Raw genomic sequence first — 26391 nt, 5'->3', positions numbered from 1 at the left:
TACAGGAATTCTTCACAAGTTATTTTTTTCAACAGGCTGTTTTCGTAGCTTCCATCCATGTTTGCCAGCTGTTACAGTCTGTATTTCTCTCTGTTAAGATGTTGAATTCAGTGATATTAAAGCTTGTTAGATTTGCTTTACCTTCTGACATAGTAATAATAGAAATTAGATAATCAGGAAAAGACAATTCTGTCCTTAGGTCAAAGATACATAAAACCAAAGAAACCAAACCTACTGCCATTGAGTCTATTCCGACTCATAACGACCATATAGGACAGAGTAGAACTGCCCCATAAAGGTCCAAGAAGTGCTTGGTGGATTCGAACTGCAGACCTTTTGGTTAACAGCTGTAGCTCTTAACTGCTATGCCGTCAGGGTTTCCATAGTAATAATAGAAATTAAAGACGATTCTGTCTTTAGGTCAAAGATGGATAGAAGCAAAATTTGGAGGTTCTCTGGAACAAAAAATGAGAAAACTGTTGCATTCTTTCTGCCGCTCTGCTAACTTAGACTATTTAGTTTATTAAGCAAGATGACTTTGTGGGGTGATCAGTTCTCCAGGGTGTAGTTGCCATTGGAGTTTTGCTGTGCACATTGGAGAAAATGATCAGGATTTTCCTATTCGCCTAGAGTAGGTGGTCTCTTAATCTTTGTTCTATGAAAATGAGGGGGAGAGCACGTTACATTTTTGATGTTTACTCAGTGTATAACATCAGGTCCATAGCCCCAGCATGAAGTTGAAACCATAGGTACTCTGGGAATATTTATTGGTTTATGTCAAATAAAAAAGGAGTTAGGAGGTAGGCAGAGTATTCTTAAAAAAAATGCAACTTGTTGTTAGGTGCCATCGAGTCAGTTCTGACTCATAGCAAACCCTACGTACAACAGAATGAAGTACTGCCCGGTCCTGTGCCACCCTCAGAATCATTATGTTTGAGCCCATTGTTGCAGCCACTGTGTCGATCCATCTTGTTGAGGGTCTTCCTCTGTTTTGTTGACCTTCTGCTTGACCAAGCATGATGTCCTTATCCAGGGACTGGTCCCTCCTGATAACATGTCCAAAGTACATGAGATGAAGTCTCACCATCCTCGCTTCCAAGGAGTACTCTGGCTGTATTTCTTCCAAGATAGACTTCTTTGTTCTTCTTGCAGTCCATGGTATATTCAGTATTCTTTGTTAATACTATAATTCAAAGGCATCAATTTTTGTTTGGTCTTCCTTATTCATTGTCCAGCTTTTGCATGCGTATGAGGCAACACGCAACTTAACTGGGAAGAGTTATTATAAATAAGTCATTTGTGTTGTGCTGGATGGCTGAGGGGAAGGGTGTCTTGGATTTGTGGCCCTTGTTCTTACCTATTTTCCTTCTTTGGTGTATGAGGGCTAGTTGCCTGAGAATTCCAATGATAACCGCCCCATCTTCTAAGGCATAGTGTATTACTGTGTTCCTTCAGAATTTACAAAACTGACTGTCATATCCCCTACTACTCAGCTCATATGGATACATTCCTGAGAGGAATTTGTCTGTCGCTCTATACTGTGAATTATTTTTGTAATACTGTGCCTGAATTATTTTTATAGCATTTCATTACAGGGATATCAACCCCTTCTCTTCCTTTCTCTAAAATTTTTCTCCGTGTTTGACCTGTTTTCATTGTTAAGTTCGTAAGAGGTTTAGTAAATCATGAAGAGATACATTTATTAACTTTGTGACCTTGAGCAAATACTCAACTTTTTTTGAAACTTTTCTGTAAAACTGGGAGTAATATCAGATACCCTGGTTGTGAAGAGCAAATAACTATGTTTAAAATCACCTAGCATAGTGACACTCTGACCCTCAATAAATACTAGTTTTCTCCAATTTTCTTAAATCAGTTCTGTCAGAGAACTGGCTTTATGACTTTAATTGAGTCAGTTAACTTCTCTGCGTATTAGTTGATCATTGATAAGATTTCTTTTAATTCCCATTTTAAGTCTTTGAACGGTTGTTATCAGATAATGGTAATTGGCAGAAAGAACTCTGACTTTGAGCTCCATTCTCTAATAACATTCATTGTTCACTAGTATATATAGTATATTTTCTGTATATGTTCTAGAGTAGTGCTTTTCAAGTTTTCTGTTGCAAGAGACTAGTTTTTTTAAAATTTGTTGCCAACTGATAGTTTTGTAAAATACAATAAAAATATCACAGCAATGTTAAATTGCTTTGGAAGTTTCTAAAAACTCTCAATTTCTGGACTTAGAATTTGGGGACCAACACCAGGAGGCACACCACATTTTGAATAGCAGTATACTACAGTATATATGGTTTCTTCTAGTGACTGCTTTGCTTGGAGGTTTGTGACTTTAAGATTTCCTCTTTGACTATGTGTAGGTCTTCTTTTACAGTGGTCATAAATCCCAATTTTTAGAACCATCCTGATTTCAACAGTTTTCTCTGATTTTCCCCATAAACCATTAAAATGTCCTAGGAATGCTGAGGAGCCCTGCTGGCATGGTGGTTAAAGCGCCCGACTGCCAACCAAAAGGTCAATAGTTTGAACCCACCAGCTGCTCCGCAGGAGGAAAATGGGACGGTGTGCTTCCGTAATGGTTTACAGCCTTGGAAACCCTATGGAGCAGTTCTGCTCTGTCCTGTAGGGTTCCCGTGAGTTGAAATTGACTTGACAGCACTGGGTTTGGTTTAGGATGCTGAAGTTTTGCTGTCTAGACTAGCACTGTCCAGTAAAACTTTCTGTAATGATAGAAATAGTCTGTAGCATAATCTCTGTTGTCTAGTACAGTAGTCATTAGCCACATGTAGTTATTGGCAACTTGAAATATAGCTAGTGTGATTGAGGAACTGAGTTTTTAATTTTACATGTAAATTTTACATTTTAATAAATGTGCCTGTTGTTTATTATATTGGACAACTCAAGCCCATACGCTTTCACACTTGGAAGTGGCATAGAAATCCTTTATCAGACCGTGTGTTTGAACCACTGTTTCTGTAGCCTAGAATTTTTTAGTACTCATAGAAAATATAAGCAGATTCAGAATAAATCTAGAAGGAGAAAAGTTGGAGGAAAAGGAAAGGTTCTGTTTTTTAAGTAACTTTAAGAGCCTAGCGGTGTTTTAACCCCAAATCCTGAAATTGCGGCCGGCTACATTCGCTGGTAATAATTGCCTAGTTCACAGTCTTGTGCATGGCTATCCTTTATCAGAAATGAGTTGTTACCTAGTATTTGTTTGGTTGACTGAGGTCGGTGACATGATTAAGTTTGTATTTATTGAGTAGCCAGATAAACACACTTCTGTCCAGCTTATCCTGGGGTTTTCCAGTATCACCTCTTCCTATATAATTAGGTCACCTGTCTTTAAGCTTTAGAATTCTCTAGGCACAGATCTCATTCAGCTTGGTATGGTACAAATAGTAGAGGCTAGTAGGTGGTGTGAAGATTCCTCTTCTCTATCCAGTATCCTGAATAGAAGGACATTTCTATTGCACAGACTTTGTATTTGCTTGATCAAACTTAAGGCCCTGATTGGTTGCTGGTTTCTTTCGTTAGACTTTGCTGACCAGTGTATATGAGTGGTTTGTGAGAGTAAGTGAGCCATAGATCAGTAACATATGTGACTGATTTTTTTCAGCTGTCACAATCTGATCAGCTATTCTTCGTATTTTAGATTTATAGCTTGAGCCTATTGCAAGTCTGAGGAAACCGAATCTCTGCTGTTCTTCCTGGACTGACCTTTTTTTTTTTCTGGTAAATACATAGGTAACAAAACATTTGCCGTTTCTACCGTCTTCACATGTGTAGTACAATGACATTAATTATATTCATCATGTTGTTTAATCATCACCATTAACCATTCCCTAATTTTCAATCATCTGGGCTGATTTTGTGTGACTGCTCATATATTCAGTTTTCAGCTCCATTTGTATATACTGTACACATCGGGCACTATACAGAAACCTAAAGAACTCTACTCACCCCCCCACCCCCGAAAAGTCCATCCGTTCATGTTTCCAGCTCAGTTCTCAATGAATACAATCCTGTTGATTTAGAATAATGAGAAGTGACAGGGCCAAGAATGGCATTGGCATTTATGGACTTTTTTTTACACAAGAGGCTGTAAATTGCTCCGTCTCTTAGGACTATTTGAGGATAGAATGGCATGCCTTTTCTCATGTAAGCCTTGTAGTGACTAAGCTGGGAAACCTCCCACCCCTTCAAACAAAACAAAACCCAGATAAATAACCTCTGCCTGATTGGTTCTGATTGATCACCAGCTAGGTTTTCACTCCTGTGCTTCACTGGTGGTTTTTTCTGTTAGTTCTCTGTGCTTCCCAAGAGAGGTACTGTTGGGTCAGTCCTATTGGTGAAGGACGGGATGTAGTCTGACATATAGGAAACTTACCTCTGAGAGGACGATAAAGGGAATAAAAATGGGAAGCCAGCTCAGTTAATACATAATGGTCACGGGACATTCGTTTTGGTAAAAATTAAATCTGGGCTTATAGTTGTAGTGTTAACTGATGTAGCTTATTGAGTAGATTGTTTTGTCTTTTCAACATTGACACACTTGGGAAGTTAAAAATTCATTCAAGTAGTTATAGGAAATCCAACTAGGTGAGTATGGAAAAAACACAGGTGTGAGGGGCATATGTTACTGCTTCTTGATTGTTGATTAGGAATAGAACACATAGGCATGTTGTATCCCTACTCACCTTAGTACATTTTCCTTACTTTTCTACTAGAATATTACTGGGTCTTCCCCACTTTTGGAAACCCTGGTGGTGAAGTGGTTAAGTGCTATGGCTGCTAACCAAAGGGTCGGCAGTTTGAATCCTCCAGGCGCTCCTTGGGAACTCTATGGGGCAGTTCTACTCTATCCTATAGGGTCGCTATGAGTCGGAATTGACTCTTCTGCGCTGGGTTTGGTTTTCCCCACTTTTAGCTCTCCATATAGGTAACTTCCCTAATGAGTTATCTTAAGTCTTATCAGCCTTGAAGAATACTTTTCAAAAGTTTGAAATACTCTGATTTGCTTGTAATTTTTGAAGTTTTTGTTGCTGATAATTGTGTTCTGTGTTATACTGTGTCAGAATATAAAAAGATTGAAAACTAATTGTCCTTCCACTGACCATCTTCTTGTTGAGGCTGATAGCTAGTAGATTCTTGAAATGAGCCTTTGTGAGCCTTTCGTATATTTATATATTTTTGCTCACCATTGGTGAGAGAGATAGTGGGCATGCCTTGATTTTGGGGAACTTGTCATTGAAATGTGTTAAGATAGCAAAGAGGAAGCTGGGACAAAGAGTCAATTCCAAGTACAGGAGGGCACCAGTGTCTCCTAGCACACAGATTTCATTGTGGCTAACTGATGGCAGGTTAGTCTCCAGTCACTCACTCTCTTCTATTTGATTCTATATAGAATCCCTTCTGTAATCTGAAATAAATGAAGAAATACTTACTGTTGGTTTGTTTGCTTTTCCCCTCCGTGCTGGGTTTTGGTGTAGAGGTTAGCCATTGGGATGTGGAGACAAGGAGTAAGTTCATACTAAGGATGTAGAAGTTGGTCACCAGCTTTCTCAGAGGGTCTATACTGGGATTTATTAGAGAGTTTAGATATGAGTTCTTCCAAAGGAAGAATTGTGGGGCCGTGCATAGGACATTGCCAACATGAACTGCAAGAACCCGAGAGGAGCCGTAAACTTTGGTGAAGAGTTTAGTAAGATATTTTTAAAAAGGGTGATGGTAGAAGAATTAGATGGGAAAATAAGTTGGAGAAATAGCTTAGTAAGTAGATTTGGGTTCTTTTCCATCCAAACATACACAGGCAGCGGTGCTAGGCCAAGTGCAGTACTTAGTTTTCCATTCCCTTTTCTCACGGGACCCCACGGGATCAAGAAAAATGCAAATAGTAGGATTGTAAGTGGGAAAAAAACTAAGTTATCAGCCTCCTTGGTCATTGTATCTCAGTGCTTTTGGGTGAAAGCCCCCTTCCCCTCACTTTAGTTTGTCATTTTTCCCAAAAATGTTTCCACTTGAAAAAATTATATTCCTTTAACTTAGATTTAAGCAGGAAGAAAAGTTAAGAATGGGTTAGATGTATGGTAGATAGATGCAGCAGTTGGAAGTGAATATCAGAGAGAATGAATTTCAGGAAAAACTAAGACTCAACGCCACATACCTGTTGCTGTCGAGTCCATTCCCACTCATAGCAGCCCTATAGGACAGAACAGAACTGCCCCATGGGGTTTCCAAGGAGCGACTGATGAATTCAAACTGCCAACCCTTTGGTTAGTAGCTGAAGGCCCTAAAACTGTTGCACCACCAGGGCTACAGCCCCAAATAGTCTCCAGCCTTTCTTGGATAACTTTGGCATTTTAGAGCCCAAATAAAACTTAACCAGTCCTTTAAATCGCTTTCTAATTGGTAATACTTTGGGGCTTTGGAGGAGAGGATAGTCACTGAGTATAGTCTTTTTTCTGTTTCTTTTCTTCTCTGCCCTCTTCCCTTTAAGATAAAATCACATACACTGCTCTCCACCCATCCAATGGAACAAACCTTGAGGGAGTGGTGAAGGAGCTGTTTAAAGAAAAAACAATAGGGGACACTCTCTGACCTCAGTTTATCCTGTCATCTGGTTCTTCATTTGTCCCTGCTGAGGAACAGAACTTGTCTTTTGTCTGTAACACAAATACATCTTCACCTCCCTCCCTTCCCACCCCCCCCACCTGCTCTTCTCACTCTCTTCTATTATGGTTCTAATCAATGATGTCATTATGTATGCCATTCAACTGCTGTTGAACCACTTGGCTATAGGAATTTAGAAGAGTAAAGAGGCAGAATGGAATTTTTCTCTCTTCTGCCCAGGGCTCTTGAAAATGTATTCTAATTTTAAGCAGAGAAATAGGAGTCAGGTTTTACTTTGCTCAACTTTTCTTTCTACCCTCCCATTACCCCACTCACCCTCATAACACTTTTTTTTTTTTTGTCTAGCTATGTGTGAAAAAACGTTGAACGAAAAATGTTAGGAATATAGGTTGGGCATTTTAAGAGGAAAGCTTTAAAAATTTAGGGAAGCAAGATTAAAGTTTTGATATTGTATCAACAATGTATGTGGCTGGTGCTTTGCCCTAATTTTTATAAACTGGGTATTTGGGAAGTTTCCGATAGAGGGTTAGACTTCTCTAAGATGCATGGTTAAGACTACTAGGATCTTGTACCTTTTAATTTCATTTTTCTCTCTCTGATTTCATTCATTGAATTTGAACCCAAAGAACTAGGGGTGAGGAAGTTTTAGAAAGAAAAAAACTCACTTTCTTTTCTGTCTTCCCTGCTCAACGCACTGCCCCCACTAATGTCTTTGCATTCCTTCTTCTAACATGTCAGAACTGATGACTTTGATAAAAAACAAGTTTTATGCTTCTTTGTGGTACCCCAATGGTCTTTGCCGCACAGGAAACACAGCCTAGAAAAGGAGGAGAATGATGTATTTTGTTGAGTCTGTTTTACTTTTAAATACCTTCAGTTATTTTTGCAAGCCAAGTGGATGGGATCATAGGGAATTATTGTTCACTAAGAGTGGCAGTTAAAAAAAAAAAGCGCCACTCTTAGTAAACAATTTTTAAAACCTACCTGCCAAGACCCGCTGCTGCTGAGTCGATTTCAACTCATAGCTACCCTATAGGACAGAGTAGAGCTGCCCCATGGGGTTTCCAAGGAGTGCCTGGGGAATGTGAACTGCAGACCTTTTGGTTAGCGGCTATCGCTCTTAACCACTGTGCCATCAGAGTTTCCTAAACTTTTAGTGAACAGTTTTTAAAACCTACCTGTAAGTCATATTGTATCTGCTTGTATGTCTACTTGTATGTCAATTTTGGGGTAACAGTTGCTGGTTGTCACTCCAGATATTCTTCCTGACTGTGGTGAAATGTGAGCTAACGGTATGAATCCAGGTCTACTCAGCCTTCAAAGTCTGTGTGTTGTTAGTTTTATGGTGGGAAATTTTGGTGTTAAAAGACTCCATGATGTGAGAACTTTAACATTATAAGAATGTTTAAGATATATTTTAATACTTGAGAGGTTAACAGTTAATAGTGTTCTTTGGGTAAGACTGATAAAGAGAAGTAACACTTTATTTTTAAAAATACATATGGGTTCAATTCAAATAAGGTTTAATAAAAACCCATAACCAAAAAGGTTTAATAACTACATGATAATTCATTTCTTAACACATGCACCCAAATACAAAGTTGTTTTTCATGCCTAGTAGCTGAAGCAGGTCAAATAAAATCCTGTAGCATTTTGGAGATGGAGGTGGGGATGAGGCAGGTAATCAAATTTGGGGATATTGTACAGGGGGATACTCGGTGGTAATATTTGCATACTGGTGCAGGCCCTGTTTTTAATGAAATCCTTGATCCCTTGTGAAGATCTAGAAAACGTTAACTCCCTTTTCTTTGCTACTCTTTGCTCGTGTTTTTTAAAATCATATTTAAACATATCTTACCTTCTTATTTCCAAAGCAGATTCTTAGAACAGAAATAGAAATGTCTTTTCAGGGCATACCATATTTGGAATTTGTGTCAAATATTGAATCTTTAAATCCCTACCAGTGATGATGTATTATTGTGAAGGAGATTATATTTGAACTACTCTGGTGAAAGACACACTCCACTCCTCTATGCATTTGAATTCTAGGAAGGTAGTGACACAGGTGGGCTCCTCCAAGCCAGATGTGATTCGTTCCCAGCTCTCTCTTTCCCTTCACATCACTATAGCTGAGATATATATATATATCCTGTTTGGGGGGAGCGTAAACTTATTTGGAAGGCCCTTAGTGTTTGGGTGGGGGTATTGGAGTGGGATGGTAGCCTTATTTGGACTTGGGAGAAAAACTTTTTTTCTAAATTTTGGTCTGTACTTTGTCAGAGTGATTTGCAGTTGTTCCCAAATAGGCTGCACATTAAGAATCACCAGGGGAGCCTTTTTAAAATACAGCTCTCTAGACCTTTCACTTTGAGATTCAGATTTATTAGGTTGGGGTGAGGCCAGGAATCTGTATTTTTAGATTTTCCAGGTGAAAAAGAATCTTTTCATAGTGTTCATTCTAAATTTCTGAATGCTCAGGTAATTGTCCTCCTTCATTCTCTGTATATTTTGGGTAAGGCAGCATTACCCTTAACCTCCCCTCAAAAGATTTAGCTTCCCTCTGTTGACTTCTTGACATTTCTGCCAAAGCTCTGCATCGCTTATCCTTAAAAGCAGCAGCTTCCTGGCTTTTAAGGGAGGGAAGTGGGGACTTTTAATAGAAACTTGGTTTCCGGGGGTCTCAAGTGTGAAGCCTTCATTTCCTCCACCTGCCTTGCTTTGTCCTACAATCAGCCAAAGCAAGACCGAGACGACCTCCTCTGGGGTTGGAGAGGAGTAGGGGGTGGGGGCAGAGCTTGATTTGGACAAGAGAAAGAAAGAGAGATGGAAACTAATGAGTCAGAAGAGTGATTCTGAGCTAAACCAAACAGAAGAGTGTTTGGTTCTGTGTTCTCCTCCTTCAAATCTTCAGAAGATAGGCGGAGATGCAATTCCTGGTGGTCTAAATCGGGTATAACTTTAAAGTTCCTAACACCCTACTTGCCCTAGAAAGTTGACTCTGATCTCACAGTTGAAGGTGATTGCTGAGAGTAGGTAAGAGGGTTGTAATGGGGAGGTATGTTACGTGTATGTGTGTGGGGAGTATTGGAGTACCTTTTTCCCACGTATTTGCTAGGGTGGCATATCCTCTCCTAGTCCATTTTTCTCCTGCTTAGGCTCTGTGCATTGGTTTTGGGGACCACCCCATATTTGTGATCTGGCTGACATAAAGGCCTAGGAATAAACAGATGAATTTCTGAAACTGGGGCAGGGAGGTGACAGCTGTGTGTTTAAGCAGTGAAGTGTTTCTGAGAGAAAAACCATCAGTTGCTGTCATTCACCCTGAGAGTATGAAATTGGAAGCCCACTTACCCTGGAGTGTTTCATAACCTTTACCTCTGGGAAGTCAAGGCCATGTCATCATTAATCTACCATCGCCTGAAAGCCCCCAGGCTCTGCTTTTCATCCTGCCAAGGGTCACGTGGGCAGTGAGATTCAGGAAAGTGACCATAAAGCTCCTTTTTTTTTTTTCCCTTTTTTGCCTCACTCTTACCTTACATTCCCTCGGAAAATCAGATAGACCTGAGAACTCTTAGCATGATAGTATGGTAATTCATTTACAAAAGGGGTCAGTTATTTGTTATTTTTGTAAAATGTGACCATCTTGGCTCACTATCAGTCTCTTCCAGCACTCAAGGGAAAAGACCTTCAAGGAAAAATATAGTTGTAGTACCTGAGCTTCCCTAATATGCCCCTTGTAAGGTTATCACTGACTGAATTCTTTAGATTGGAATTTTAGCTTCTCACACATGATGTAAGAAGGGATGAAGAGTGAGTGAGCCTCTTGCACTAACCAGGAACAGTGCCTTGGTTGGTTAATTCTTTTGGTCTTAAAGAATAGAGAGGGCATCTCTCATTTGAATCTCTTATTTGTGTTTTTGGAAATTACTGAGTTCAAATTGGGTTACACTTGAGTCACTGTTTTGTTTCTCTTAGTTCCTCTTTATGATCCAGAGTGGCACTGGTAATAAGAATGAAGAAGGTGAATGCTTTCAGCACATAGCCCATCAAACTGGATTCTTTTTGGCAGAGCAAATAGCCCTAGCACACAGGGCCACCAAGCTTGGAACAATTTTCTTTATTGTATTCAGGATAAAATTAGTAAGTTTTGAAAAATGGTCTCTGAAATTTGAATCTTGAAGAAAGACACAAGTTGGTTTTAGAAGGTAAAGCTGGAACTCCATTTTGGGTAGAAACATTATCCTTGATACTCTTTGCCTTTAAAAAAAAAAAAAAAAAAAACTAATATTAAGGTGCCAGTCATTATAGGTGATCTTCCATTTGGGACCTAATTTCCGACTACAGTGCATATACCATGGAAACCATTGCCAAGTGCCCTTAATTTAAAATTTCTAGTTATAACCTGGTATTTTCTTCCCCTCTCTTTTTTCTTCTCAGGGCAGTGGGGTATTTTTAAATTACTCCTGTTATGTTTAGAGCGGAGTAAGTTCTTAAAAAGAACCAGCAACAACCCTGTAACTAAACTGTAACTAAACTGTACTTCATATTGCCTTCTAAGCTTCTGTCTCAGGATCTGAGTGTTAAATCTGTCTCTGGATCTCATGTTCCTAACACTTTTCTCTCTCAACTCAGTGTTTCTGGCTTCTCCTTTCTAATAGAAATATTTCCAAAACCACTTGCCAGAGATAGGCCACACATTTAGCTTCAAACTTGACAGCAGTCAGTAGAAAGACAAAACACAGTTGCACTGTTCACAGTGATTCATAGAGTTCACAACATAAAGCAAACAAGTTGCTCAGGAAAAGGGTAACTATTCTGGGTCCCCTGAACTAGAAAGAAATTTTTCCCATGGGTCCTCATAATAATAATGTAATAAATGATGACACACATCTTTACAGTAACTCAGTGGTGAGTTAGTAAGCCCGTGAGGTTAAGGACCATTGTCTTACTTATCTCTGTATTTCCATTGCCCAGAAAGTACCTGACTCAAAGTAGACACTCAGTCGATATTTGAATGAATGAATGAATTTTATGATTTCAGTATTGAAAAACATATAAACTGAAGTTGTATAATTCAGTGAAAGCATTTCTTCAAGGGCCTCTAGAATGGGTCTAGCTGGCATTGGGTCTGTAGAGATGGAGGTTGGCTCCTCTTCAGTTCCCTCAGATATTACCTTATATAGACACCAGTTTTTGTAGCTGTTATTGAGTAAAGCCTAGCTGCCTAGATTTTGAGGATATCCAAAAGAGAAGGTGGTTATGGAGAAGACTACAGTCTTATCCATTTACTACTCTTCACGCCCTAGAGTTTAATCCTAACCCTAGTCGTCTGTCCAAATATTCATTTCCCTTGCAGCTAAAGGGAGTTTCTTTGTTACCTTTGTAATGGGTTTGATTCTTACCAACTTTTGGTGACTTCACTGCTTATCTAGAAGAAGAATAAATGACATTTATGCCAGTCAGTAATATTTTTGTCTGTTGCCGCTGACCTTTGTTAGCTTTAAAATTTTGTTGGTGTTCTCAGAATTGGTTCCAAGACCAAGAGGAATGTGGCAATAAAAATAATAGTTTACATGTATTCAATACCTTTTGTAAGCACTTTCACACATGTAATTTGTATCTTGGGGCAGCCTTGAATTTCCCTTTTCCCTGAGCAGATTTTGTTTTAATTACCCAGAGATTTTCCAAATATGAAAGAGAAACAAGTGAATTTTGAAAAGTAGATTGTCTTCTAAGGGCCTCATTTTGAAGCTACCTTATTCCATATGGAAAATACAGTGATAGTGATTCATAGAGGATGTTTAGCTTTATTAAGTGTAGATCATGCTTTCTGTCCTGTGCTGCTTACATGGGCACTCTCTCTTTTGCACAATCCTCTTTGTCATTTGTATCAGTGAGATTTAAAAAAGACAAACTAGGTAGTTATTGGGTAGTATGAGGGTGTTGTGTATGCTGAAATTATTGGCATCAGTCAAGTTGGCTTACTGTTTAAATCTTGAGGAGTGAGAGGGTGGGGAAAGTGAAGTATATGGATCAGTGAACATCCAATGCCAGTGTTTCGTCGGTGAGAACAGGTTTCTTCTCTGATTTTGAATGCAAGTTGTATGTTTTGAGGGGTTTGCTTTTGATAAGAAATAAGGGCGCTTCAGTTTCAAGCACTTCTCTTCCCACACAGGAGCTTGCATGTAAAGAAAGAGATTTGTTAATGGTTGAGGGTTTGTGAGAGGGAAGTGGGGGAGGGATGAAGAAGGGAAAGGTTTACAAATGCATATGACACTGAGCTAGAGGGGTCAGTGCTGCCTGCAGATGCACAACCCCATTTGTGCACTTGAGCATGGCCCGGGGGAGCATTGGGCCTGATGAATGCAGAGAGAGATGCGTTTTGATCGAGGTAATTTCCCTCAGATGGGTCTCGCCATCCCATGAATCAAAACCTGTCAGCAAGGAGCTAAAGATGGAGTGAAGTTTATTGTACGTTTGTTTCCATGCGACACCGTCACGCTAGAAGGGTCAAGTGAGAGAGATCATTAGAACTGTGTTGATTTACTGAGCCTGTTGTGCACTTTCCCTGCAGGGCAAGGAGGAAGGAGGTTTTAGGAGGGGAGCTGAGGAGAGCTGGGTGGGGAGGGAAGGGCAGGCATGCACAAAATAAATAAAACCCTCACTGGTCTCTGTGGTGAGGGGTGGGCAGGCTGTTTGTTAGGGGTGAGGGGAGCTGTATTGTTTTTTCCTCCCTAATACCCCTGGTGAGTTGGAGCAGATGCTCTGCCTGGATCTCCAGGAGAGGCACCAAAGATCTTATTAAAAAGGGAAGCTCATGGGGAGATCTCTGATACTTAACACTAGTCCTTAGTGGCATCCCCTCTCCTTTTCCTGTCTCTCTTTCCTCACTTTTAAGCTCAAAAGGAGATTTAATTTAGGATTCAAATTCTCCATTTCATGAAGTAGCAAAAGGAGAACTAGGGGAAAAGCTGTCCCACACATTCCAAGTGGACATATGCTTTGTGATAAGATCCGTGAAAGGAGGAGTAGCCTCAGGGTTTGTGCTGAGAGAGTGCCTGAGATTCAAAAGTAGCATCTCCTTTTCTGTGACTTGAACTTACTGCACTGAGTTGCATGAAAAAAAAGTATGAAAGTATGTAGTGGTGGTTCAGCAAGATATTGGTCTAGCCTTGTTTCTCCCTCAGAAGGATATAGGATGCTACCCCTCTCCCCCAAACTGTTTCCCACTTGGCCAAAATGGAGATATTTCATCTAGAACATTCTGGGAATTCTTATTTCAAAATCTCCATTTATATCCCTTATTCACGTTTATCTCACTGGTGATTGAAAAAAATCAAGAAAACTTTAACCAGTGACCTTGGCAAAGAAAAATATGGTGAAGCTTGTGGGGTTTTTGTTTGTTTTGAAATCCTGATTATTTTATTACGGTTCTACAGATGGACTAGTTCATTAAGCAAAGTTAGAAAAAAATTCAGGTGAGAAAGACTTTAGTGTAAGATTACTAACTGGGGTTCTTTCTCTAGATCCATATTCAGTTACAAAGAAGAGGCATATAACATGGTAGAAAGGGGACAGGATACTAATATTGACCCAGTATATTTTGTGAGTTAATATGGAAGTTGTTAAAGTAGCTCACAACTACTTTTAGCTAAGTGTCCTGGTGATCCTTCCTCCTTTGGGAATCGAGCACTTCCTCCATTCTGCTACTGTTCTTAACTGAGATAACTTGAGGAGATGGTGAAATTAGGAAAACAGATTCTCAAGTAAAATCATCTAGGTTCCAATCCTGGCTCTGCCGCTTACTATTTGTGAGACTTTAGGCAAGTTACTTACCCTCTCCTCTCTAAGTCTCAGTTTTCTTATCTATGCAGTGAATTTACTCATAGTACCTACTTATAAGAAATAAATGAGATGCTGCATGTAAAGAACTTAGCACAGTACCATGCTACTCAAATGTTTTTGTTGTTGTTGCTATTAGATGCTGTCCGGTCAGTTCCGACTTACAGTGACCTTATGTACAACAGAACAAAACACTGCCCGATCCATCCTTATAGTTGTTGCTATGCTTGAGCCCATTGTTGCAGCCACTGTGTCAGTCTATCTCCTTGAGGGTCTTCCTCTTCTCTTTTTCGCTGGCCCTCCACCTCACCAACCATAATGTCCTTCTCCAGGGACTGATCTCTCCTGGTAACATGTCCAAAGTATGTGAGGCATGGTCTCGCCATCCTTGCTTCTGAGGAGCATTCTGGTTGCACTTCTTCCAAGACAGATTCGTTTGTTCTTTTGGCACTCCACGGTGTATTTAATATTCTTCGCCAGCACCGTAATTCAAAAGCATCAATTCTTCTTGGCCTTCCTTATTCATTGTCCAACTTTCACATGCATACGAGGTGATTGAAAACACCATGGCTTGTGTCCTTGAAGGCTAAGGTGACACCTTTCCTTTTTAACACTCCAATGAGATCTTTTGCAGCAGATTCGCCCAATGCAGTGTGCTACTTGATTTCTTGACCGCTGCTTTCATGGGTGTTGATTGTGGATCCAAGTAAAATGAAATCAGCCTTTTCTCCATTTATCATGATGTTGCTTATTGGTTCAGTTGTGAGGATTTTTGTTTTCTTTATATTAGCTATAATCCATAATGCAGACTGTAGTCCTTGATCTTCATTAGTAAGTGCTTCAAGGCCTCTTCACTTTCACCAAGAAAGGTTGTGTCGTCTGCATAACGCAGGTTGTTAATGAGTCTTCCTCCAATCCTGATTCCCCATACTTCTTCCTATAGTCCAGCTCCTTGGATTATTGGCTCAGCATATAGATGGGATAAGTATGGTGAAAGAATACAACCCTGGTGCACACCGTTCCTGACTTGAACTCACACAGTATCCCCTTGTTGTTTCAATAACTGCCTCTTGATCTATGTACAAGTTCCTCATGAGCACAATTAAATGTTCTGGAATTCCCATTCTTCCCAGTATTACCCATAATTTGTTATGATCCACACACTTGAATACCTTTGCATAGTCAATAAAACACAGGTAAACATCTTTCTGGTATTCTTTGCTTTCAGCCAGGATCCGTCGAACATCACCAGTAATATCTCTACTTCCACGTCCTCTTCTGAATCTGGCTTGAATTTCTGCCAGTTCCCTGTTGATGTAGTACTGCAGCCGCTTTTGAGGGATCTTCAGCAAAATTTTACTTGCGTGTGATATTAATGAAATTGTTCAGTAACTTCCACATTCGGTTGGGTCACCTTTCTTTGGAACGGGCACAAATATGCTTCTCTTCCGGTGGGTTGACCAAGTGGCTGTCTTCCAAATTTTCTGGTATAGACCAGTGAGCACTTCCTGCACTGCATCCGTTTGTTGAAACATCTCAGTTGGTATTCCATCAATTCCTGGAGCCTTGTTTTTCCCCAGTTGCTTCAGTGCAGGTTGGACCTCTTCCTTCAGTACCATCGGTTCCTGATCATATGCTCCCTCATGAAATGGTTGAACATCGACCAGTTCTTTTTAGTATAGTGACTCTGTATATTCCTTCCATCTTCTTTTGATGCTTCATGCGTTGTTTAATATTTTCCCTATAGAATCCTTCAGATCCAGAGGAGAGTGAGCCTTGCTGGAACATCCATTTAGATACTAGAAGCAGGCCACACACCCCAGAGAAACTCCCCTTTCAACTTATTGACTGCTCGTAGCAGATCTCATCATGGAAGAGATTGTATCAGATATCATCATGGAGGTGATTGTATTATATTACACGTTACGGAAGATCAACCAGTCCAGTGTCTGCTAAACCACTGAGAATCATAGCCTAGCCAAGTTGACACATAACATTAACCATCACAGTAACCCAATGTGACAGAGTAGAACTGCCCCATAGGGTTTCTAGGCTGTAATTTTTTACAGGCACAGATCACCAGGACTTTACTCCTGCAGGGCCACTGGTGGGTTTGAACTGCCAACGTTTTGCTTAGTAGCTGAGTGCTTAACCATTGCATCACCAGGGTTTTTTAGCTCTCTTACTTCTCACTAGAAAGCATGTGCAGCAAAAGAGAAAATGGAAACGTTTCTCAAGAAGAAAGCCAAAATAAGCAGTATTCCTACCTGCTGTGTTTAAAGAGCTGGACTAGTGAAACAAATTGAGCACAGAAAGCTAGATAGCTGCCCTGCTTTTGATCATAAAGGTGACTCCTGTGTTCATAGAGACAAAGGCAAATTTTTTTTTTTTTTTTCAAAAGGCAACTTTTTGATTGGGTTTGAGGGTCGGGGTATTGGAAGGATTCCTGTGTTTCTGCATGTCTCTTGATTGCTTTCTATTCTGTGGTTTGGGGGCGCCTAAAATGCAGCTCTTGAACGAAGAGTAGCTAAAGTGAATGGAAGAAGCGATGAAGTGAAAGAGCTGATCAGAAGATTTCAAGGGGGGGGGCTCGAGAAGACAAAGTAAAATATTATAATTAAATTATACAAAAATCTGGAGTTAGAAAACCAAGAGGGAACAATACACTTGGCATCTTTCAAGCTGAAAGAACTGAACAGAAAATTCAAGCCTTAAGTTGCAGTATTGAAGGATCCTATGGGGAAAATATTGAACGACGCAGGAACATCAAAAGAAGATAGAAGAAATACACAGTGTGTTACTGTAGCAAAAAGAATTGGTTGTCGTTCAGTCATTTCAGGAGGTAACATGATCAGGAACCAGTGGTACTGAAGGAAGAGGTCTAAGCTGCACTGAAGGAATTGGGTAAAACAAGGCTTTAGGAATTGACAGAATACCAGTTGAGATGTTTCAACAAACAGATGCAGCGCTAAAAGTGCTCACTGGTCCATACCAGAAAATTTGGAAGACAGCTACTTGGCCAACCCACTGGAAGGGATGCCTTTTTTTTTTTTTTTCCCAAAGCCAGAGTTGCACTTTTATTTTATTTATTAATTTTTTATAGCATAGCTCCATTTTCAGTTGTGTGTATGTGTATATATATATTTTTTATTGTACTTTAAATAAAGGTTTGCAGAGCAAACTAGTTTCTCATTAAACAGTACACGTATTGTTTTATGACATTGGTTAATAACCCCACGACATGTCAGCATTCTCCCTTCTCCACCTTGAGTTCCCTATTACCAGGTTTCCTGTCGCCTCTTGCCCTCTAGTCCTTGCCCCTGGGCTGGTGTGCCCCTTTAATGCCTATTCCAAAGAAAGGTGATCGAACAGAATGCAGAAACTATTGAACAATATCATTAATATCACACACAAGTAAAAGTTCGCTAAAGATAATTCAAAAGCAGCTACAACAGTATATCCACAGGGAACTGGCAGAAATTCAACGTAAATTCAGAAGAGGACGTGGAACCAGGGATATCATTGCTGATATCAGATGGACCCTGACTGAAAGCAGAAATACCAGAAAGATGTTTACCTGTGTTTTATTGACTGTGCAAAGGCATTTGACAGTGTGGATCATAACAAATTATGGATAACATTGGGAAGAATGGAAGTTACAGAACACTTTAATTGTGCTCATGTGGAACTTGTATAGAGACCAAGAGCCAGTAGTTCGAACAGAACAAAGGGATACTGTGTGGTTTCAGATCAGGAAAGATGTGCATCAGGGTTGTGTCCTTTCATCATACTGAACTATATGAAGAACACAACATCAGGATTGAAGGAAGACTCATTAACAACCTGTGATATGCAGATAACACAACTTTGTGATGAGGATCAAAGACTACAGCCTTTAGCATGGATTACAGCTCAACATAAAACAAAAATCCTCAAAACTGGACCAGTAAGCAACATCATGATAAATGGAGGAAAGATTGAAGCTGTCAAGGATTTCATTTTACCTGGATCCACAATCAGTGATCATGGAAACGGCATTCAAGAAATCAAACAGCATATTGCATTGGACAGACCTCTTTAAGGTGTTAAAAACAAAGATGTTACTTTGAGGATTAAGGTTCACCTGACCCAAGCCGTGGTATTTGCAATCACTTCATATGCATGCAAAAGCCGGACAGTGAATAAGGAAGATCAAAGAAGTATTGATGCCTTTGAATTATGGTGTTGGCGAAGAATACAGAATATTCTGTGGACTGCCAAGAGAACGAACAAATCTGTCTTGGAAGAAGTACAGCCAGAACGCTCCTTAGAAGTGAGGATGGTAAGACTCATTTCATGTACTTTGGATATGTTAGCAGGAGGGACCAGTCCCTGGAGGACATCATCCTTGGTAACGTAGTGTCAGTGAAAAAGAAGATGCTTAACAAGACGGATTGACACAGTGGCTGTAGTAATGGGCTCAAACATAGCAAAGATTATGAGGATGGCATAAGACAAGGCATTGTTTCATTCTGTTGTACATAAAGGTCACTGTGAGTCAGAACTGATTCGATGGCATCTACGAACAACAAGAAACACAGAGCTGCAAGACCATAAACTCCTTCAGGTTTAAAAAAAAATTCCACATCAAAGGTTGTTTGAAGTCTTTTGACCTGGCCTTACGTTTGTTACCTTTTGTAAATAATGTCAAAGAAACTGTCCTGCCTCATGGCGAGGGTGGGTATACGTGTATGGAGTAGAAAGTCTCTTGAGTTGTATGAGAGGAAAGGATCTTTATCTAGATGTGCCAAGCTCTAGAAAATCCTTTTTGTGGAAAATAACAGACCCAGGGAGCCCACCTGATTTTAGATGTTTACTAATCCTAGTGCTGAGCTTTTAATTACTGGTGAGAGGATGTGAGGGGAAGGTAACAAAAAAAAAACCAAACCTGTTGCCATCAAGTCGATTCCGACTCATAGTGACCCTACAGGACAGAGCAGAATTGCCCCGTAGAGTTTCGGAGGAGTGCCTGGTGGATTTGAACTGCCGACCTTCGGGTTAGCAGCTGTAACACTTAACCACTATGCCACCCCCAGGGTTTCCGAGGGGGAGGCAGAGAAGGAGCAAATAACTGTTATGGTGGGCTACATAAAGTGACTAGGTGTAGGTCCTAATGGGAATATATACAATGGAGAGTATACTGAACAGTAGCTCAATTTTTAAAACTAAAACAGAATGGCCAGCTCCAACTCATAGTAATCGTAAATCCCTTCTTTGGTTACAGGGCTCAGTTTTTCATATCTGAACTACCAGAATTTCTTGAACACAGAAATTTGTTTTATGGATGTTTCTTACTGTTTCTTGACTATATTTGTCTTGTGAATATTGAGGCCCTAGTTAAAACTTAAGTTTTTAGTCATTCTGGGGACAATATGCTGCATGCTGGCTTATTCAGTTTTTTATCCATTTTTGTTTCTGTGATGCTTGGCTCTTGACACAAGGTTGGTCAGCATATTGTGACCAGTAAATTATAATTTTATTCCATTTACCTTGTGAACTGAAGCTATCTTGTTTCAACCTTTTTCTTTGCCCCCGAATAGTCTGAAGATGATGAGAAGCTGAAAAAGAGGAAGGAGCGATTTGGAATTGTCACAAGTTCAGCTGGAACTGGAACCACAGAGGATACAGAGGTAAAATATACCAGAATGCTCCAATAGAGCCCCTGAAGGGAAATGAGGGTGAATAAACCCAACGGAGAAACATTCTGTTTCCCCAGCCTATTTCTTACGTGCCCAAATGAGAAGATGTTTTTCCCTCTGCTTGATACATTTTCTGCATAAAGTGACCACATTGAAGAGCATCAACATACTTAATGTTAAAGCCTGTTAGCCTAGTAGGAAAGAACACAAGCTTTGTAATCAGGTAGGCTTGAGTTTGAATAAGTGGCTTTGCCACTTAGTATTCTAGTAGTACTTACAAGTTACAGTACTTTTCTGATCTTCAGTTTTATCATCTGTGAAGTGGTATTGTAAGAATTAAATGAGATGATTCTATGTAAAAAAAAAAAAAAGGTGAGTCTATGTAAAATGCTTGGCACAGTGCCTATCATATTTTAAGTAGTCAGTTAATAGTAGTTTTTATTATTGTTGTCTGCCAGGCATATTTCCTTTGATCATTTAATGAAGTCCATCACCAACCCAGGCACAAGAATTGTTGTATCTAACTCCCTTCTGAAATTATGGACAATGGATTCAAATGAGATTTCTCATTCTTAATTACTTTGTTTACAAGTAGTTTCTCAGAATGGAAGAGTGGCTTTTTGTAAGACTTGTGTTCATTCATAACCCCAGCTTCCCACATTGACTGAGACTCTGAGTGTTGACAGACAGACAGTGCTGATTTGAAGGTGTCTGTAATGAAGCCAGGTGTCACCTGGGGTGTACATAAACAGCAGTAGAGATAATGTTGAAATAATGAATGTGTTTAGAATTACAGAAAGCTTCTTGGGTGGTAAAGAATTTGGAATGTTCCCACCTTGCTTCCATTTAATCCAAGATTACTTCTCTCTCTGCCTCTGAAGATGGCCTGCTTCCTTCCACACTCAGAATCTTGTAAAGTTTCTTGATGAACAAATATCAAAGTCATTCTTATAAATAAACCCTGAAAACTTTAGAGTCTGATCAGTTTCCCCTCTCAGCTAGGAAAAAACTAAAGGAATTCATATTTTTTGTGCAGCTAATTCAGAATAAAGCATCATTGGTATCTAAGGAGCCCTGGTGGTGCAGTGGTTAAGCTTGGCTGCTAACCTAATGTTCTGAGGTTCAAACTCAACAGCCACTCTGGGGGAGAAAGATGTGGCAGTCTGCTTCTGTAAAGATTACAGCCTTGGAAACACTGTGGGACAGTTTTTCTCTGCCCTAGAGGGTCTCTATGAGTCAGAATTGACTCAACAACAACAGGCTTTATTGTAAGTATCTGCTTACTTACATACTAGGCTGAGCAAGAAGTAAACTTAGTTTTAATTTTTGTTCAAAATTATCCCATCTTTGCCAAGGGAACTATTGTTAAACCACACATACTTATTAAGTAGGTAAATTTGGCCTCTCCAAGATAAGGGAGATATGAGAATTGTGTGAGGTGACAAGAACAGTGGCTTTTATTGAAAAAAGCTGCTGTATGTTAGGGAGTCGTAACTTCTAAGGTCGATGGAGTTTATATGAACTAGAGGATTTTGTTTGATTCCAAAGAATTGTGTGCCAATAATCCAGGTAGGGGAGTGGGTTAGGCTTGTGTGCACTCAGCTTTTTCTTTTTTTATCTAAATTAAACCTCTTGTGAGTCGGATGAAGAAAAGTCCCCTCTTTGCTGGGGGCAGTGGTTGGAGTTATGGTGAAGGATTCAGTGCTGTGTTGTGAGTCACTCCAGAACAAAAAAATCTTTCTCCTTTCCCCAGCATTTTCACCTGATTTTGTGCCCTCTCTCCAATGCTGCTTCTCTTAAGAGATCCTTGACAGGGACTCACCCACATCCCCCACCCCCTATTTATTCTGTTGGCATTGAAGATTTGTATGCCTCTCTGAGTTTGGAGGCCTAAGGAATAGCTGCTGCACGGGCCTGACTGCCCAGAAGGGCGTCCCCCTTACCTTCTCCATGAATGACATTGGTTAACCCTTTGTCTTCTGAATTCTCCCATCCTCCTCACTGACTGCAAAACTTTCCCCAGCCTGTTAAAGAGTCCATTGTTTCCAGGCTAGCTTGCTGTCAGGTTGAGTGGCCCTCTGTCCTTCAGTGATCTTTTCATTTTTCTACCACTACCTCTCCTTAATCTCCCCCTCCTTACCCTCCTTTTTCTACTAAACCTCCCCAGCTCTAGCTACATAACTAGAGAGATTCAGGAAGAGTCTCTGGCTGCCAGCCTTAAGCTTGGGCCATCTCTGTGCCTTGGACCTTGGACCTTGTGACAGCCCATGTGAGTATGGATTAAAGCAGCCAGGAATCCAGGCCACTGTTATCTTGTAATCTAATTTTTTTGTTCTTGATTCTTTCTTATAGGCAAAGAAGAGGAAAAGAGCAGAGCGCTTTGGGATTGCCTGATGAAAAGTCCTTGATCTTTCTGTTCTCCAGTGGTTTCCATTGCTCTGATTCTTCTTGGTCATATAGAAACCTAAATGCACAGTCATGTGCCTAGGAGCTGCCTCAAAATGAGGGAGCATGTACCTGGGGTACATCCATGAACTCCAGCAGCACTTTGACTTACGCTGTTTCAACTTTAAGGTGTTGTGTTTCTTGGTTTTTGTTATTAATTATTTTGCTTGTTAATAATAATAAAAAGACTGTAAAAAAGACAGTAATGTGTTTTATTAGGTGCTTCTTTGAGTTGTTAGAGCCAGAAGACCAGGTAAGGGGAGTTCCAGGGGAAAATATAACAGGGAATTACTGGCAGCCATAATACCTTTACCACTTAAAAGGAAGATAAGGAAAAGGATTGAGTGAGTCTGCCTCATCAAGCTCATTCACTCCCTTCTTTCATGCTCCTCGTGGTATCCTTTGACCCCTTTATCCACCTTGAAGAGGCCAATTTGCCCTCTGAGCCTTTGCTTCAGCCGGTTGGGGTGACCCAATATGATCAAATAGGGAGAACATGGGGGTTTTAGGTATGAAGAATGTAAATCCGAGGGCTGATGACTGGTAGTCTTTTATTATGGGCTAATAAAGAGAACTTTTTCTTGGATAAAGTAGAGCCCAGAGTCCTACAGGAAAGAGAAAGAGTGGCCTGGTATGTGGAAATGGATGTGATACTGTCTGGTTCCAGCTGAAGTCGATATGTGAGACCCTACTGGCTATGCAGTTCAGGAATAGAAGTGGGCTGGACACCCCTCAGAACTAGCAGAAAGCATAGGGAGTCAAAGCATGACTGAGGACGCCAGAGATGCTGAGCAGTTCTGCAGAAGCAGTAGAGCTGAAAGCTTCTGCCTTCTGTTCAAGCCCTGTGCTAGTTTGTCCTCTTGTGTTGCAGAAGGATACTACTGCAGTTTTGGTGGTAATGTTTCTTGGATATTACGAACATCCGTTTTCCTCACTGCGCCTCCTACTAAGAGAAGGTTGGCTCTCCTCTAGCTGGCCGCTGGTTTGTGTTTGGGTTTCACATGGGTCTGAGACCTGCTGTTTAATCTTTCTGGAATTGTTCGTATAGGGTTTATCCTCCTAATAGTTATTTCTGCACATCCATGTAACGTTTTTTGTAATAAAACTTAAGAGCCTGGACCCTTATCTTAAGACTCTGGTACCATGATCAGATCCCATGTTGCTGTCACATGATCCCTTTTCCTCATTTCTACCAAAACCTTCTGCCTAGTTCTGTGATCCCCTTCCTAGATGAAGAATTTCTTTCTTTCCATAGTCTCAGGTTGCTGAGGAGGGAGAGACCTAACTTTGGACACTTGAGGAAAACTGGGCCTTGGAGAGGAGATCCAAAAGTTGCCTATTTGTTGTGAATTTTGCCACATTCAGAGACTTGCAGAAATTAATAAAAGGGAAAGTTGGTTCAACTTTTGACACCTCTTCAACCAAATAAGCCTTACAGTTGGAATGCCCTTCCCTCTGGCGTCTTCTGTCCTCCCCTTTTTTACTCCAGGTTTTGATCTTGCGGCTAACTTTTCTCTCTCTGCCCTGGCTTCCTCTGAAAACAGAACCAGAGAGAATAGTTCTGATTTGTAGCCTGGAGTGGAGCAATGCGTCCTTCAGAAATTTTCTGCACTTTGTCTTCTGAGTATCCTCCATAACCCTCCAGAAATGAATTCAGTCTTCCCCTTGGGACTGTCTTCCTGAAACCTAATTTTCTCCCCATCCAAATCACTTCCCCAGCTCTTTGATACAGTGTTTCCTAATTTGTGGGATTTTTTTACTAACTTTTTTCATCCCATTCCAGCAGCTGTTTATATGAGAATTCTCTAAACTCCCCCAAGCCTGGTAACTATATCCTCCCGTTCCTGTCACAAATTCTTTTTGAGCATAAATAGTTCAGGATGCCTATGTCTTTTGACCCATTCAGTCTTAAAATAGTAGGTGCCCTTAGAGATAGAGCAGGCATCCAAGCTTGCAGTTCTTTAACTGGGATCCAAGTACCTTTCTTTCCTATCCAGCCCATCTCTGTAGTGTAACCAATCCAGGATCCAGATGTGGTTAGCTGACTAGAGTCATCTTTTCCCTGTCCTGAAGCTGTGACATTCTCTGCATACCTGGAAGCTCTTAATGAGGGTGTCTATAAAAGCTGTGGAGGGAACTAGCTTCCTCAGCTATAAATCTACCTTTTTATGGTTTTCTAGGATCATTCTCTTTTCTCCACCACCACTCTAAACTCCTCCTCCTCCTACTCCAGCGCCTGGGAACTGCTGGATATAGAAGGCTAACCGTTTCTGGGGGTTGAGGGCTATAGGAAGGAAGGTGTGAATAAGGGCAGAACTTCCTGGTGTTGAACTGAGTTCTATTGCCATGTCTGGCATGAGAAACAGATGGGAAGGAAGGATGGAACTTGGGTAAGAGGAAAGTAACCACTTTTCCCTGTTCTCTTGTATGATAGTCTCTGACAGACAGTGCCACCCCTGGTTATTGAACTTACCCCAAAAGTCCAATCCCCTCGCAACATGTCTAGAACCTTTTTGTTTTCCCCTCCAAAGGGATTGAAAATGACAGGCTTCACACCTTTGGGCCCAAGGTATCCCAACCTTCTGTCTATCGTTTCTGTCAGTTGCCCTGTGTTTAAGTTTTTCTCTCAGATTACTATTAATGAAATAGAATATAATATTGTGCAGCAACAACTTAGGTTCAGTTCTTTGTTCCACCACACTAGCTCTGAGACCCTGGGCAAATTAATTATTCTGTGACTCTTTCCAGACTCTGTACCAGTAGGAACCATATTGTGAAGGTTGCTGTGAGAATTAAGTGATAATTACCATATTATGTACTCAGCACAACGTGCCTACCAGAGTTTACGTGGTAAACATTCAAAAGGTACGAGCTCTTAATTTTACTTAATGATTAAGAACAGTGGGAGTTCCTTCTCAAGTAGGTTCCAGCTAGAGTGGACTAGTTTGAGCATGTGTGTGTGTGTGTGTGCGCTTACGTGCGTGTGTGCACATGCTGTGTGCCTATATGTAGGCACAGATATGCAGGTGCATTGGGGAGTTTGGAGAGTGGGAAGAGGTAGGAAGCCTCACTCTCAGAAGTGGCAGAAAAGCTGGCATTGTGGCCAGGGTCATCGACTTCCCTGCCTCTGCCCCACTATACACCAGAAGCTGTAAATGCCATTGCCTACTGGTTCTTACCTTGGGAACCGTGACATCGAAAAAATGGGCAAAGGCACAATATAGAATAGTTATCCATGCATTGGGTGGGAGGGTATTTGGGGATAAGGAAGAGATTTAAAAGTCATTTTGTAGTCTGTTCAGAGTGTCCTCTCACACCCAGTGTAGAAAACAAATAAGCAATAGGGGGGAAAAACCTATTTTTGGCTCAGGCCAAAAGCTGGGGATGGGTGTGAATAAAGCAGTTCCCTTGGGAGGATAGTGTGTAACACTTGTCTTCTTGCACTGTGTCCTAACGTCAGTCTTGTTGGTCTGGAGTGGAGCCAGTCTGCTGATAGAACTGACAGAACAGGGAAAGCATGGTGGCACATAGAACCCCCAGTGGCCTCATCCCCCACTCTGGATTAAGTTAAAGTCACCGAATTTTTTTTTTTTAATGTGTGTCAGACAAGATTCCTTTGCCACCCTTCACCCCAAATTCTTATGCTGTGCCAATTTGGTGCTCTAGGCACATGGGAAATTTTTTTTACAGTGGAATCGAAGTAGTTGAGATGCTTAACTGCACTTGCTACAATGGCAAGTTGAATGGCTATGTTGGTTTGGTTTATGGACTTTGGTGAAGT

At 40.6% G+C, this 26391-nt stretch overlaps 1 protein-coding gene across 2 annotated transcripts in view; it reads left to right on the top strand.

Annotated features, from left to right (window-relative positions):
• SARNP (SAP domain containing ribonucleoprotein) overlaps window positions 1-22826 on the top strand; it is a 45895-nt gene extending 23069 nt beyond the window's left edge. Inside the window, exons 10-11 of one of the 2 annotated variants that reach the window (XM_049883479.1) lie at window positions 20067-20156; window positions 22518-22826. In XM_049883479.1, coding sequence (XP_049739436.1) covers window positions 20067-20156; window positions 22518-22559 — 132 coding nt within the window. In that variant the 3' untranslated portion in view covers window positions 22560-22826. The remainder of the gene's footprint in view (window positions 1-20066; window positions 20157-22517) is intronic. The other variant, XM_049883480.1, reaches the window with a different exon arrangement.
• Window positions 22827-26391: the final 3565 nt, after the last annotated feature.

The sequence above is a fragment of the Elephas maximus genome, chromosome 4 (genome assembly GCF_024166365.1).
Source record: "Elephas maximus indicus isolate mEleMax1 chromosome 4, mEleMax1 primary haplotype, whole genome shotgun sequence".
Taxonomy (NCBI): Eukaryota; Metazoa; Chordata; class Mammalia; order Proboscidea; family Elephantidae; genus Elephas; species Elephas maximus.
This window is presented reverse-complemented; position numbering and strand designations above follow the sequence as displayed.